The sequence below is a fragment of the Cebus imitator genome, unplaced genomic scaffold, assembly GCF_001604975.1.
Source record: "Cebus imitator isolate Cc_AM_T3 unplaced genomic scaffold, Cebus_imitator-1.0 Scaffold3, whole genome shotgun sequence".
Lineage (NCBI taxonomy): Eukaryota > Metazoa > Chordata > Mammalia > Primates > Cebidae > Cebus > Cebus imitator.
In genome coordinates, this window is record NW_016107318.1 from 14,675,250 (window position 1) to 14,691,866 (window position 16,617).

The following is a 16,617-nucleotide window of genomic DNA, read 5'->3' on the forward strand; positions in this document are numbered from 1 at the left end:
TTTGGACATAGGGTCTTGCTCTGTTGCCCAGGCTGGAGTGTAGTGGCCCAATCTCAGCCCACTGAAAGTGCTGCCTTCCAGACTGAAGCAGTCCACCCACCTCAGCCTCCTGAGTAGCTGGAACTATAGGCATATACCACCACACCCGGCTAACTTTTTGTAAAAATTGAGTTTTGCTATGTTGCCCAGGCTGGTCTCAAAGTACTGGGCTCAAGTGATCTGCTGGGCTCAGCTTCCCATAGTGCTGGGATTACAGGTGTGAGCCACCGTGACCAGCCTGCCAGTGTTTTCAAATGTTATTTAATCTTCTCAATGAATGGCCAGAGGAAGGTATTAATAGGATCTTGTTTAAGGAAAAAGAAACTGAATCCTCTTGGTTAAGGGTTTGCTGGAAACCACATAGCCAGGATCTGAGAAAGGTGGATTCTTTTTACTTATTCATTCATTTTTTTGAGATGGAGTTTTGCTTTGTAACCCAGGCTGGAGTACAGTGGTGCAATCTTGGTTCACTGCAACATCCACCTCCCAGGTTCAAGCGATTCTCCTGCCTCAGCCTCCTGAGTAGCAGGGATTACAGGCATGTGCCATCATGCCCAGCTAACTTTTTGTATTTTTAGTAAAGACAGGGTTTTACCATGTTGGCCAGACTGCTCTCGAACTCCTTATCTTAGGTGATCCACCCGCCTCAGCCTCCCAAAGTGCTGGGATTACAGGTGTGAGCTACCGCATCCAGCCAGAAAGGTAGATTCTAATCTGATCTGTGTCTTCTAATGGCTGCTGTTCTAATGCTCGTTGCTTAATACCACCATGTGTTAGGCTGTTCTTGCATTGCTATAAAGAAATACCCAACCATCCTTTCCTTGGGGTCGCACTGCTGTCTAATGAGTGCATAGCAAGGGTAGTACTGCTAATGCGTATACATCGCACCTGCGTCAACTGGAACTTTGCTTTACCTTGGTACAGTTTTTGGAAAAATGAAAAACCTCTTTTCCATGAAGTTGAAAAAACAAATGTTTTTAAAAAGAAAAAAGAAAGAAATACCTGAGGCTGGGTAATTTACAAAGAAAGGAGGTTTACCTGGCTCACAGTTCTGCAGACTGTACATGAAGCATGGCGCTGGTAGCTGCTGTGCCTCTGGTGAAGATTTGGGCTGCTTACACTCATGGTGGAAGGTGAAGCAGGAGCAGGCATCTCATGCAGGGAGAGCAGAAGCAAGACAGAGAGAAGGGAAAGGGGCCACACACTTTTAAACAACCAGCTTTCTTGAGAACTCACTTACTACCAAGGAGATGGTGCTAAGTCATTCCTGAGAGATCTGCCCGTGATCCACTCACCTAGTGCCTAGCACTACCTCCAGTACTGGGGATTACAATTCAATATGAGATTTGGTGGGGACAACATTCAGACTATATGATACCACTACATATTCTAGCATAAATATATATTTGCTAATGTTAAATAGGATGTATAATAGATCATTGGTTTGGACTGAGCCCCTGCACTAGGCCCAACAGACAAAACCAAAGTGGAGTAAGGCATGCTAAAGTCTCACACCAACCAGCTGAAACTAGGATCTTTATCTAACCTTTCAACAAATCAGGACGCAGAGATAACAGCCAAATCCCTGAACAGGCCAGTTTTTGCCAGCACGATAAGAAAGTTCCTTCTGCTTTAACCTTTACAAGAAAAGGAACTTCTGTTTATAACATCAACCTCCTCTGCTTAGCTCATCACAACACTCATTCTGTTTTATAATATGAGGTGTTGTCTAATTTTAGAATCGCAAATAAAAGCTAATTTAATTTTTTAAAAATATTTTTAAATTTATTTTTTTTTAATAGAGATGGGGTCTCACTATATTGCCCAGGCTGGTCTTGAACTCCCAAGCTCAAGCAATCCTCCCACTTCAGCCTCCCAAAGTTTTGGAATTATAGGCATAAACCACCATGCCTGGCCTCAATTAAGATATATATATATATATATTTTTAGGTGGAGTCTCACTCTGTCGCCCAGGTTGAAGTGCAATGGCACCATCTTGGCTCACAGAAACCTTTGCCTCTCAGATTCAAGCGATTCTCCTGCCTCAGCCTCCTGAGTAGCTAGGATTACAAGTGTGGGCCACCATGGCTGGCTAATTTTTATATTTTAATAGAGATGGGTATCAGCATGTTGGCCAGGCTGGTCTTGAACTCTCAACCTCAGGTGATCCACCTGCCTCGGCCTCCCAAAGTGCTGGGATTACAGGTGTGAACCACTGTGCCCAGCCCCAATTAAGATCTTTAAACTAAATTTGTTTTAATTTTGTCTTTTGACACTAAATATGATACCCAGTCTGGATAAATACATAAATAAAATAAAAAGAAAAATTTCCTTCATAGTGAAAAAAAAGAAAAATGGCAACAGATCAACTACATACGACTTTAAAACTTTCATTTGGCAAAAAAAAAAAAAAAAACATGAGGATAAAAAAACACACAGACTGGGAAAGCATATTTAGAACATGTAACCGAAAAGATTTATATAAAGCACTCCTGGAAATGACTAAGACTATAACCAACAACTCAGTAGAAAAATGACCAAAGAAAATAACAAAGGTGAACCAAAAAATAAGAAACACAAAAGAGCAACAAACAAATAAAATATTCAACCTCATGAAAAAAAAATGCAAACAAGATACCCATCAGGTTGGCAAACATTTTACATACAGATAATATTGGGAAAGTCTTTTTAAAAAAATAATTGGTAATATTTACCGAAATCTAATTTTGTTTTTTGAGACAGGGTCTTGGTATGTTGCCCAACCTGGTCTTGGACTCCTGGGCTCAAGCAATCCTCCCACTTCAGCCTCCCACATAGCTGGGATCAGGGGAGCACACCACCTCACCTGGCTGCAAAATGTAAATGTTATTCTTTCTCTTGACCCAGCAATTCCACATTTAGATATCTGTCCCCCACAACCTAACACACAAAATTCTTACATGTGTATAAACATATGTGCAAGAAGAATATTAAAGCAATAGGTGTACTAGTAAAAAATTGGAAATAACCTAAATATACATTAATAAATTAGGTAAATAGGTTGTCTAAATTTATTCTATAGATTATTAGGCAATTGTTTAAAAGAATAAGGTAAAGCTACATATAATGACATGTGAAGATTTCTGAGACATATTGTTAGGTGAAAAATAGTATGTCAAAGGACAATATCATATTTTCATTACCTTTGATGATGAGGTAAGGAATGGGAAAAAGGGGGGTGAATAGGAACTGTCACTTTTCACTCCATTTACACTGGTATTACTTTGATTTTTTTAAAATGTGTTTTCATGAATTACTGTGCAGTTTAGAAATAAAAATGCTTTCCCTTTATTTTACTATTGTATTCTTTCTCTCTTACTCTCCTCTAATAAAATTCTCAGGCAGGATGTGAACAGAAAGAAAACAGTAACGTTTATTGACTTCCGTATCTCACACTTGGGTTCCAGTGTTTGACTATTTATGATTTCCTTCCTGTGCTCTGACAGTCTCTAATTTTAGGTATGCCTGTATGGTTAGAAAAAGCATTTTGTTTTGCTTCAATTTTTAAAGCAACAATCTCAAAAAAGAGCTATGCTTCTGTAACACTGTTGTTTAGGGTTTTTCCCCCCTCTCATAAAAATAGCCTAGAATGCTTTTACTACCACAGACGAAAATGGACCACTTAAGAATAAGGTCTTAGTTTGTTGCTAAATGCTAATTATGAGAACTAGATAATAACTTATATTCCTCAATATAAGCATAATGGGAACTCATCTTTAGGAAATCGATGGGAATTCTGTATATAAAAGGTGCAGTGTGGTTATTGTAAGTGGAAAAGTGAAATAAGCAAAATGGCTAAGAAAGCCCTAACATAAAACATTAATTAGGGTTTAATGATGTAATCTTAGCAGTGGGAAAGACACATCATAACATTCTATCAAACTTTTGTTAGAGTTCCCTGTAATTTTGCCTTAACTATAGCATCTGAGAAAGTTCTATACAATTCATGAATCAGAATCCAATTATTTTATAGTGTTTTCATTCTTTTACCCAAGAGAGATTCATAAATTGCTTTTAATCACTTCATTTTAAACCAATAGCGTCTGCCAAATGGGTAACATTTCCCATTAAAATCGTCTCCTATAATTGGTATAATTACTCCATAAAGAGATAAACCGCAGCATAATTCCACAGTCTTTGGGTTTATAAAATCTTAATTATGTTCACAACACAATATTTTATTCTTAGTGATCTTAAAAAGAACATAAACTTGAACAAAGTCCAGACATTTATGGTAAAGTAATTGGGAGAAGCAAGTTAATTATTGCTTGTAGTACTGCCTCTATTAGCAGCCTCTGACAGAAAGCCCTTTTTGCAGTCATGAATCTGAGTATAGTTTGAGGAAGGTTTGGTTCTGGTCCCCTGAGCTGTGTTGACAGCCTGTGCTGAAGTGCAGAGTGAGGTTCAGTCCTCGAGTACAGGTTTCTCCAGGTTTGTCCAGGACCCCAGTCTCCTAAGTATAGAAGAGTGGAGCCCCCAGCCTCAGCTTTTCAATGTTGCTTCAGAGGCAAGTGTGGAGAAGAGAGAGGGAGAGGCAGAGGGCGCAGATATGACCTCCAGCGTCTGTTTCAACAGATTTGCTTTCACCCATGTTACATTTGGGGATTCTGCAACAGATTGCATTTTTTTCTTTTCTTTTTTTTGAGACGAGTCTCACTCTGTCACCCAGGCTGGAGTGCAGTGGCAGGATCTTGGCTCACTGCAACCTCCGCCTCCCAGGTTCAAGCAATTCTCCTGCCTCAGCCTCCTGAGTAGCTTGGATTATGGGCAGGCACTGCCATGACCGGCTAATTTTTGTATTTTTAGTAGAGATTGGGTTTCATCATGTTGGCCAGGCTGGTCTCGAACTCCTGACCTCAAATGATCTGCCTGCCTCAGCCTTCCAAAGTGCTGGGATTACAGGCATGAGTTACTGCACCTAGTCAACAGATTGCATTTGGAGAAAGGGAATCAACTGCTAAAATTTATTTTTAAAAACCTTTGCTCAATGCCATAGTCACGTGCTGTCTCTATGTCAAAGGGGGGATGACTAAAAATATAAGAATTAGCCACTCAAGGGAACATACCAGAAGGCCAAACAGCAATCCACATTACCTGAGAACCACATTTAAAAACTCATAAGCCTCTCTTCAATACTATTTATAACTAAAAAGAAATCCTAATTTTAGGTTGGATGCAGTGGTTCATGCCTGTAATTCCCAGTACTTTGAGTCGTCAAGGCGGGAGGATTGCTTAAGCCCAGGAGTTTGAGACCAGGCCCGAGAAAAGTGGTAAGACTGCTTCCACAAAAAATTTAAAATATAGCTGGGTACAGTAGTGTGCTCTTGCTACTCAGGAGGCTGGAATAGGAGAATCGCTTGGGCTTGGGAGGTTGAGGCTACAGTAAGCCGCAATTGTGCCACTACACTCCAGCCTGAGTGACAGAGCAATATTTTTTTTTTAAAGAAATCCCAATTAAACACACACACACACCTGCACAGGTGCCAAGCAAACACCCCAAAACTGTACTTCACTTGTGCCTCCTCCTATGGTTTTATGTAAGAAAAGAGAGGTAGAGGGAAAGATACTAGAACGGGAGGAAACAATATTCCTTCATCAGCATTAGTGTCTTCCAGAACTATGCACTCCATTTCGCTTCAGCATTCCTAAGGATTAACTTGCCCTTCTTTCTTTGTATTTCTATTCCTTTCCTCCCTCTGATTCATACCTTGAGAGGCTTTTTCTCTCTTTTTCTCTCTTCTTCCCACCCCTTTACCCATACCAAGAAGCAGGACATGCCCCTTCAGGAATCAGCAACTTAAAAGACTGTGAGACTCAGAAAGTTAATAATAGGCCCAAGAGCTAGATAGAAAGATGAAAAGATATGCATTTGTCCTCAGAATCTGCAGAAAATTCTGGCTTAAGAAGGTAAAGATGGGAGGTGGGGTGTGGTCAGGGTGGGAGGTAACTAGGGGCAAGGCGTACAGGAGGGAAAGAAGTAAAGACATTAGCCACTCAAGACTTTATAGAAGGAATTTGTCAGTGGCAAGCTGGCTCTTACCTGAGACTCAGATGAACATCAATATCACTTCCTGGGAGTGATCTTCCTGACCAACCAGTGTCAAGTGGCCAGCAAGTTGCTCTCTACCACATTATCCCATTTTACCCCTCTATACAGCACTTACTGACATTTTCCTGAAGTTTTTTCTGCCTTTCTCCACCCCCTACCTCTGGCCTATTCCCTACTAAAATGTAAGCTCCTTGGGGGCAATGACTTGTCCTAATTTACTGTCTGTCCCTTTTCCCTAGAATATAAGCCCCAAGGCTGCAGGGATTGACTGGTTTTGTTAACATCCATATCCTTCAAAGTGCTTTGCACATATACTAGTAAAAGCATTCAATAGTTCAATGAATACTTGAATAAAAGAATTCTAGAAAGAAACCCCTTCTCCCTCTGCAAAGGTTGCATTGTGATAAAGCAGCTTAAAATTTTCCCGAGTTGGGACAAAGGCAGGTACATTGCTCTCATTGCAGGTATAGTCTCAATTTCTAGTCCATTGGGACTGACAAGGGCTAATGGCAAAGACAGAATCAGAAGTGTCTCCTCTGTGCTGAACAGTGATGTGGATTAAGTCACCACTGAATGAGAAAGCAGCATCCTTTCCTCTCCAGGGGGTGAGGAGGCGGCACTGGCTGTAATGGAAGCATTTGCAGAAGATCAAATAATGCTATAATCCTTTAAGCTTGATAAAAGCTTTTTTCATGTGTGATAGATAACAATTATGGTGAAACGTGCTATCAAAATATTCTTCACATATTACCAGATGTCTTCAGCAGGTCGGCAAACATCAAAGATTTAGTCTTTTGTTATTTTGATCTCCAAAGCTACCTACTTCTTTGCTTGTTTATGGTCCTCCTTTTGCAGAAGAATCAATCAAAGGCATACAACAATTTACAAGTCAAGATATTTAAGACTAGCATTTCGTTAGTGATTTAAAATATATTGCTTTTAGAATATGCAAAGTATAACAAATATATACATATTTTAAGATAAACAGAATAGAGTTTCATATCAGGGGATACATTTTTTTTTTAACACTATGAATATCCTTTTAGAGCAAAATGGCCTTAGTAAATGATAAGAAGTAAAATAAAGAGGATTGTCAGTGCAAAAAAAGACAAATTCTGATGAATTACTTACACACCGGACATTAGTCTTGAGTGATCATATGATTTATTATCCAAATAAGGGATGCTTCTGAGAGTGAATGAGGGTGGTTACTGGTCATAATTAACACTGGGACAATGGAGAAAAACCAGGGCAAACTGCGATACACGGGTCAACCTCATTTTAGGGATACTTAATGACCATACAACTGCTTTCAGATTTTTGTAAAAAACAAACAAAAAAAACCCCAAAAATAGCCTTATGTGCTAAAGACATAGTAAGCAACGAGTTTTTAAATTAACTGCTTGATTTTTCATAAAATTAAATGATTAAATATGAGTATGAATGGACAACTGCTAGAGGAGAAAAAGAAATTCAGTGAGTAATCTACCTATTTTAATGAAGGACTGAATTTTTATTTATTTTTTAGAGACGGGGTCTGGCTTTGCCGCTCTGGCACACCATCATCGATCACAGTGCATTGCAGACTCTTGGGCTCAAGTGTTCCTTCTGCCTCAGCCTCCTGAGTAGCTAGGACTACAGGCATGAATTTACATGCCCTGCTCTACCCTGTTTTAAATTGTTCCAATTATTCAGAAAAGTTGTCCTTGCCCATAAATGTTAATCACAATAGGAAATTCTGCTGGGTAACATTTCTCAGCTTAGAATACACATTTAATCACCTTTCCATATTGACCTCAAGATAGATCTCATCTCCCACCCCAGTTCTTATAGACTGTGGCCATAAGGAGCACTGCTTGGGAGGCTTCTGCGGCGCGGTACAGCCCAGAAGAAAGGACTGTTCTGACTGGCTAGTGATATCTGCAGGAGACATGGAATATAAGACAATGGTAGGTTGAGCAAGTATTTACCATCAAAACAGGTACTGAACAAATACCTGTTTTAACAACGATTTTCTAACATATATCCAGTATGTAACAAAAAAATTACACCTTGGTGATCCTGCATCTGTTACCTCTCATAGGCTCTACCATAGTGTAAATAATATCCCAACTATGCCACAGGAAAACAAGGCCATCACTCTTAACAAGTCATACTAAGACCAAATCCCTAATACCTGAATGGAAAGTAGCGGGAAAAATACAGCAAATGGCTAATTAGCTTCTCTTCTGTTTCTATTCTTCATTTATTTTGTCATTTGGGGCTATATTTTTTATCTACTAAAGAGAATTTTAAGTGATAAAATGAAAATTAAACTTGCCTCTCCCTTTGCAAGCAAATATATATGTATTTTTAAATTTTAGATGGAGTTTTGCTCTTGTTGCCCATGCCGGACTGCAGTAGTGCAATCTTAGCTCACTGCAACCTCCGCCTTTCTGGTTCAAGCGATTCTCCTGCCTCAGCCTCCTGAGTAGCTGGGATTACAAGCACCCCGACACCATGCCCCCACTAATTTTTGTATTTTTGGTAGAGACAAGGTTTCAGCATGTTGTCCAGGCTGGTCCTGAATTCCTGAAATCAGGCGATCCACCCATCTCAGCCTCCCAAAGTGCTGGGATTAAAGGCATGAGCCACCACGCCCAGCCTAATTCTATTTTAAAGGACAATTTTCAGGATGTATTTTACTACCAGATATTTTGTGTGATTTATCCTTTCTTTATATAATAGAGAGCTGTTTTGCATCTTTCATTGAGGGGAAATAAAGAGGAAATAGGCGATGCTTTATAAAAAATATAGGAGGTATCCAAATAATGCTGGTTTTGTGCCTGTGTGACCATGAAGCATGTTCCACCTTCAGATCTTAATTCTCTAATTTTAAGAAATGAGGCAGTTTGATTTTCAGTAGCTTTGAAATAGGAAAAAAAAAAAAAGAAAGAAAGAAAGAAATGAGGCAGAAGAATGGCTAAAATTAAAAGGCTGTGGAGCTCCTGGAATTTTCACATGTTGATGGTAGGAGCACAGAATGCCACTATTCTGGAAATGAGATTGGTAGAACTGAAACATATGCTTATCATAAGGCCCAGCAACCCCCACCTAGGTATTCATCCAAGGGAAATGAAAACATGTGTCCACATGAAGATTTGTATGTGGATAAATTTTTTCAAAAACAGGTTGAATTCCATTTCTATTGCAGGAAAAACTCAATTTCAGATTTCAAAGCAGCTTTGTCATATTGATTTTGACCTCACAGCTCTACTTTTCCAGGAGTGAAATCCTATTGAAGTGGCTTTCCAAAATATTTTGTGGAAAATAAGAATTAGTAGATGGCAACTCCTCATTCAGGATCCCCAAACAGGAGACAAATTCATCAGGAAGCAGCGTCTGTTCTGGAATAGTTTCATTGGGTGAATCGTTTTCCAAAAGCATGGTGGGTACCGTCTCTATTGAGTTTTGTATGTCAGGAGGACTGCATTCTCCTTGATTTAATATGAGGCTTAATTCTTCAAGAAATAGTGTGTTGCTCAGTGAATTCACACTTGAGACAGAAAAAGCAAAATTAGGATGCTTTTTTAACCTGGAATTATTTCCTAAGTCTAAGGAATCAAATGGTGGTTTAAGTGTTAAGGAAGTGATTTCATCATTATTGCTGAGACGGTTTCCTCCAGGCAGAAAATTTGAAATTTGGGGTTTATATCCAGTGTTGAGATCAGGAATATACACAACCGTAGTGTTGTCGAATAGCGAGTTTTGAAGGTAGTCTCTTGTCTCCAGGGGTCCTGTATTCTTTTCCTTCTTGTAGTCTGCAGGCCTGTGTTGTGGGATAAAGATTTCGCTTATCTCTGTAATCATGGGATCAACATATAGGACCTGTTCACTGGAATTATTATTCATAAGTTCACTGTTTTCCTAGGAAAGAAAGACATTGTTTTATTTTACAAAAGACATTTAAAAGAACCAGCTGGATCATTGAATGAGGACTGGAATTTTGTTTTCTTTCCACTTTCCTTTCTCCCTCCCTTTTCTCATATTGTTTATTTTCCCATATGATTTCCTCCTTTTGTCTTCTGTTAGCCTGCTTGCTTCCAAATCTTTATTAAATTCTGCATGAGGAGACTGAAGAAAAGGAATAATAAAAATAATCCACTTCTTAAGCATACTTCTCGGTTTAAAAGTTTTAAAGAGAAAAGTTGAGTCTTATATATTAGCTTATTACTTAATTTTAGAGGCTTTTAAAAGTTGGTCTTCTGAGGCGGGAGAATCGCTTGAACCTGGGAGGTGAGGCTGCACTGAGCTGAGATCGCACCACTGCACTCCAGCCTGGTCCACCTCACCCGCCCCGTGACACTGTCTTTCACAGTCCTCTCACATTGCTATTCTCAAATTGCTTTTCTCAAAATGACACCGTCTCAAAAAAAAGTTGATCTTAGAAACATGTTATAATATTTCTTAACATTAAAAGAATATTATTTCTTATTATAAGAAAATACTTCGTTGGTTAAATTAAAAACAGGTTGGGGAGAATCCTGTTTTTCTTATATACTGAGAATGAGCGTGTGACAAATGCTTGCTGCTGAGGTTCTAAAGGTGGCTGGGAACAGTGGCTCAGGCCTGCAATACCAGCGTTTTTAGGCCAAGGCAGGCAGATCACTTGAGACCAGGAGTTCAAGACCAGCCTGGCCAACATGGTGAAACCCCATCACTACTAAACATACAAAAATTAGCCAGGCGTGGTAGCGCAAGCCTGGAGTCCCCCAGCTACTCAGGAGGCTGAGGCAGGAGAATTGCTTGATCCCGGGAGGCAGAGGTTATATAAGCGGAGATCGCACCACTGCACTCCAGCCTGGGTGACAAAGCAAGACTCTGTCTCAAAACAAAAAACAACAAACAAACAAATAAACAAAGGCGTATAGCTACTCACAATTCAGACATGTCTGTGATGATCAAGAGGGTGGGTGAAGGTTTTAGCCTGGTGAATTTTCTGGGCAATAACTGGACTTGAAGCCTTCCAGCAGATGGCTGGCCTTCCTAGCCAAACTGTCACCCAACACAATTACAAAATTATAGTCCCCTGTTATGGACTGAATGTTTATGTGCCCTCTCCTCAGCCCCACTCATGGTGAAGCCAGTGCAATGATATTTGAAAGTTGAGCCATTGGATGGTAATTAGGTCACCAGGGTGGAGCTCTCATGAATGGGATTTGTGAAGAAGAGACAGGAGACAGACGATCTCTCTGCCAATGTGTGAAGGCAGCTGTCCACAAGATAGCCCTCACTAGCAAGTGAATTGACTGGCTCCTTGATCATGGACTTCCCAGCCTCCAGCACTGTGACAAATACATGTTTGTTGTTTAAGCCACCCAAGCAGACTAAGACACCATTCCTTAGTCTCTTAGACAGAAAAGAACACCTTATCTGAGGGAAACCCTAAGGTTTGCCTCTAATTCCAGGAGCCCAGAATAGGAAGGGAGTTTAGCAAAGAGGGAAATCTTGAATAACGAGACATGAAGTGTCATTCCAATTTTCTTCAGGCCCAGCCTTCTTAGGGAGTTTGCCAGGTTTTGGTAAGAATAGTACATTGGCTGCTGCTTCATTGAAAAGCTTGATGTGAGAAGTGGCTGGAGCAATGCCGCAATGGTGAGTGGATCAGATCACAGAAGTCTTACATTACAGAACTCAGACTCCATTCTGTTGACCAGTTGTTTCTGAACTTTTAAAAAGTATTTTATTTTTATCCTAGAAACCCTTTGTTCAAATGACATGAGGTTGGGGAGTTAGTTAATAGGCTCACCAGAGCTTGAAACAAAGCTACTTCTATTTGTTTTACAAACACTTCCTCTCCTTACCCAACATGCTACTCTAACCCCCAGGTGTCCTCCTGACTTTGAATTCCCTCTGTTTCTCCTGAGCAGCTCCTCATCTTTCAGTGTTTCTTCTCCGCTCCCATCACGTTTGGGCTCATTTCTATCATTGCACTTACATCACTGCATTGCGAGGCTTGGATGATGCGTTTGTCCCTTGGACTGTGCTTTGAGCCCCTTGGCGGGGGCGGGGGGTATCAGGAACACACACAGCTGTTCCTTCCCTCCTTTATAGCCAGTGAAGCCCCTGTATCCTTAGAGTTTTCCTGGTGTGTGGCCTTCTCTTTGCCAGAATGGAAACCTAGCCCACCCCTGTGATACTCACTATTGCTCACAGTTCTCTCACACTGCTTTTCTGAAATTCCATTGGGTCTAACTTGTAAAATGATGCCCTTCTTGGGCTCCACCTGATTCTCCATCTCATGTGAAACAGAAGCCCTTTGAGTCTTCAAGGCTTACCTCACTCAGCTTTTCTTTCCTACTCCCTCTGTTCCTGAAGACATCTACCAATTGCATGGTCACCAGGTGACTTGCGCACCAGGCCCACAATCTTCCACTTCGCTTTTCCCTTTTTGAACAGCTTTATTTCTTTATTTCTTCTCTGTTTTCTTTCCCCAACTCTATCATCTCATCTAAGTAGGGTTTGAAATATGTACAATTTTGTTTTTACTTATGTATATATGCTTATGTTAATATGTATACACATTTATTTAGTTGAATGGAAATTCTATCCTAATTAGACTTCACTCTTGGTCTCAGTGGCCATCCAGTTTTTGTTGGATGATGTTAGGTTACCTGTAGCATTTTCACAACATTGCTGTTTTTCATATTAGGAATATCTTCATAAAGCCACTTTGGTATTAAAAACAAGATTCGTCTTTTAATTCTAAAAAACAAAATTGACACATTAGAAGAAGCAGGTAATAGAATAATTCTAATTATAGAATAACATATACATTTTATTCTAGTTGACTTCATGTATATTAAAAAATCAAATTTTTTAGGTCGGGCACAGTGGTTCACACCTCTAATCCCAGCACTTTGGGAGGCCAAGGTGGGAGGACCACTTGAGTTCAGGAGTTCGAGACTAGCCTGGGTAACACAGCAAGACCCTGTCTCTACAGAATACTAAAAAATTAGCTGGGTGTGGTGGTGCATGCCTGTTGTCCCAGCTACTTGGGAGGCTGAGGTGGAAAGATCACTTGAGCCTGGGAGATCCAGGCTGCAGTGAGCTGTGATGATGCCACTGCACTCACTCTGGGTGACAGAGTGAGATCCTGACTTTAAAAAATAATAATAATAATTAAAAAAAAATCAAACTTTCTGATGCAGAAGCTAAAGTTTTCATTGCTTATTTAATGAAAATTAAGTGGGAAATCGTGTCATTATCTTTTCAGATTTTCCTCTCATCTCTATTGCTCTGCTTCTTTTTTTAATGAGCAGAAACATTTCAAAACACTCACACTAGGTTCAAGATAAGTAGGAGAACCACCCTGGCAGTGAAACTGTGCACATATTAAATGGAGCAAACTATTATAACTAGAAGATATCCATGTGGGAAAGTTTGAAAAACTTAAGGGATATTTTGTAGAACTTTCCAAGGTGACCATAACTACTGAATATTTAAAAAGAGAACGTTACATAATAGAGCCCTAAAATTTAAACTCTTCTAATTCTAGATTTTGTAATTATTTCAAATAGGGTTGTAATGATGGTGGCAGCTCCAAACTTTCTTTACATGAATGGAGAAGGAGGCTGGGGAATGTGTCTTGCAGTTGTGTGGCATAGTGAGAAGTGGTTTCTACCTAGAGAGTGTGTTTATTAAGGTTCAGTGGGGCGGGGTTTTTGAAAGAAAAGGGAGAAGCCATAAACATCCTGCTTCTTCCCTCAAGCTATCTGTTAGCACTGCCATTGTGTTTAAAAGCACTCTCTGCCTTGAGGGTACAAACTGGATTGGAAAAAAAGGTTGTACTAAGAACTTAGAAGAGACTAAACTGATCTCAGACACCTTTTTACCTATTAACAATGGACCTGTTAGCAACAGATCAGATTTATTTGTTTAAACAGGTTCTCTAAGGACCTGTGCTAAGTAACAACCAAAATGGCTGAGTGAACTTTGCTAGCCCAATTTGACCTTGGACTTTAGGGTAAAAATTATTTCTTTACGCATTTTTATACAATGCTTTATGATTCCGTTCTTTTTGTTTTGTTTTGTTTACTAATTCACACTACGTTTCTATATTTAAAACTAGACCAAATTAGTAAGTTCATGCTATTGGAGTAAAGTTTTTATACAGCACGCCGATACAGTGAGAATATATATATATACGTGTGTGTGTGTGTGTGTGTGTGTGTGTGTGTGTATGTATATATATTTACACACTCTCAGTTTTATTATATTTAAAATGTTTTGGGCTGGGCACATTGGCTCACACCTGTAATCCCAGCACTTTGGGAGGCCAAGGCGAGCAGATCATTTGAGGCCAGGAGTTCTAGACCAGCCTGGTCAACATGGTGAAACCCCATCTTTGCCAAAAAATACAAAAATTAGTTGGGTGTGGTGGTGTGCATCTGTATTCCCAGCTACCGGGGAGGCTGAGACACAAGAATCACTTGAACCCAGGAGGTGGAGGTTGCAGTGAGCCAAGATTGCACCACTGCATTCAAGCATGGAGGACACAGCAAGATTCTGTCTCAGAATAACAATAATAAAAATAAAATACAATAAATAAATAAATATAATGTTTTGCCTTCTGTTGCTCACTTCTGTTTCTGTTCCAAACAGGGTTTGGAAGTCACGACAGAATTAAAAGCAGAGAGATCTCTCCCAAAATCTGTTTTGCCTTCCATCTGTGGCTGCTTATTAGGCCCTAGAAACTGCATGTTTTCCTAGCCATTTCTTGAAGGGCTCCACCCAAGGTCAGTAATCCAATGAAGAAACTGGCAAATGAAAACCTACAACTACTGGATCTTGTTCTCTGTGTAGTTATATATGTGTTGTCTGTGTGATGTTTATATAAAAGAACTCTAAGTAACTGGCTTAAAGAAAAATAAGTGCTTAGGTCAAACATTTTGGAAGAAAAAATAAAAACTGTAATGTCTTTTAGTTCATGCAACTTTAGTAATCTTTGGGAAATAAAAACAGCTTTAAAGATTATTGGTAAAATAAAGACATTTGGTCTGAATTAGACAGGTCACAGATTAGGTTTACTAATGCTTTAAGATCATAAACTGCTTTGAGTTTTGAAAATTGTTCAATTTACCTACTTTGGAGACATTAGATTCTTGATAAGGCCTGGGGACATATGGAATTAGTCATGCTCCCCTAGCTATGCAAAATAAAAGGTTATAAAGAAAAGAGATTTCATATAAGAAAGGATATTGTCAGAAAATTCTTGTCCTAAAGTAAAATAACTGGTTGTTTAAAAACAGGGATGCATAGGACAGTAAGAAAATCTATGCATGTCATAGATGGTCTGTGTAAGTCACAGAAGGATTCATAAAAGGAAATTTATACACCAAAAGATAAAGTTGCTAAGAGTTACCATTATACCAAGTAATCAAGACTACTGAAAATACATTTACAGGCAAGGTATGTATGGAAAGTAAAATACATTTTTAGTGAAAGGTTATAAGAAGGCACAGTAATGTACATTTTTGTCTAGGTTAGAGGGTTAAAGGATTGTTTTAAATTAGATTAAAATAAAGCTAAAGGTTTGAACACATTGTAGAAGGTTTATAAAAAATTGTGTAAAAAGAAATTCTGTGCAGACATTGGCTAAAGTTAAAAGGATATTGTTAAGTTTTTCTGTAAGTTAAAATTGGAATAAAAGCACAACTGGTTTTTCTTAGAGCACTGATCTGTTTTTAACAAAAATTTGTAAACGATTATAAAATGTTTATAAGAATCTCATCTCATGGTCAAACTGGTTAAGCATAATATTAAGCATTTTACTTATAACATATTTGATAGGCTTCCCAATATGAAATTTCAGCTCCAAAATTTTCTTTCTAACCCCTAACTTGTGGATGCTACAGAGGGTCCTTGGAGCATCCAAAAGAGAGGTAAACCGGATTATTATATCTTCCAAAATTGTATATGATTTCTAAAATTCTAATGTCTAAGTATATGATTTCATTTATAATGAAGATTATTATGTTAAGTTATCATAGACCACAGAGATAACCAAATTTCCTTGTTAATTGTGTTTTTAACTATCACTGTTTAAAGTCATTACATTAAGTTAACTTAATGCTAATGCAATTTCCAAAAACTTCATGAATACACAAAATCCTAGAATATGTTATCTTTTAGAAAGTTCAGGAAAGGATAAAAAGGACCCTAAAAAGGACTCTTGAATACAGGTTTCTAATAACTTTAAATTCAGATTATTTAGACTGGGTAGAAATCCCTAAAACTTTAATAAAAAGACTGACTGGTTTATAAAACTGCTAACCCGCCGGGCGCGGTGGCTCAAGCCTGTAATCCCAGCACTTTGGGAGGCCGAGGCGGGTGGATCACCAGGTCAAGAGATCGAGACCATCCTGGTCAACATGGTGAAACCCCGTCTCTACTAAAAATACAAAAAATTAGCTGGGCATGGTGGCACGTGCCTGTAATCCCAGCTACTC

The 16,617-nt window shown here is 39.1% G+C and overlaps 1 protein-coding gene and 1 non-coding gene across 2 annotated transcripts in view; one reads left to right on the forward strand and one right to left on the reverse strand.

Annotated features, from left to right (window-relative positions):
- The first annotated feature begins 848 nt into the window (after positions 1 to 848).
- LOC119471938 lies at positions 849 to 974 on the forward strand. Its single transcript, XR_005201036.1, has one exon. It is a non-coding gene; the product is annotated as a U4atac minor spliceosomal RNA (small nuclear RNA).
- Positions 975 to 9,263: 8,289 nt separating this feature from the next.
- IL23R (interleukin 23 receptor) overlaps positions 9,264 to 16,617 on the reverse strand; it is an 80,706-nt gene continuing 73,352 nt past the window's right edge. Inside the window, exons 10-11 of the mRNA XM_017532361.2 lie at positions 12,781 to 12,871; positions 9,264 to 10,033 (exon numbers count right to left, since the gene is read on the reverse strand). Of these exons, the coding sequence (XP_017387850.1) occupies positions 9,380 to 10,033; positions 12,781 to 12,871 (745 nt within the window). The 3' untranslated portion in view covers positions 9,264 to 9,379. The remainder of the gene's footprint in view (positions 10,034 to 12,780; positions 12,872 to 16,617) is intronic.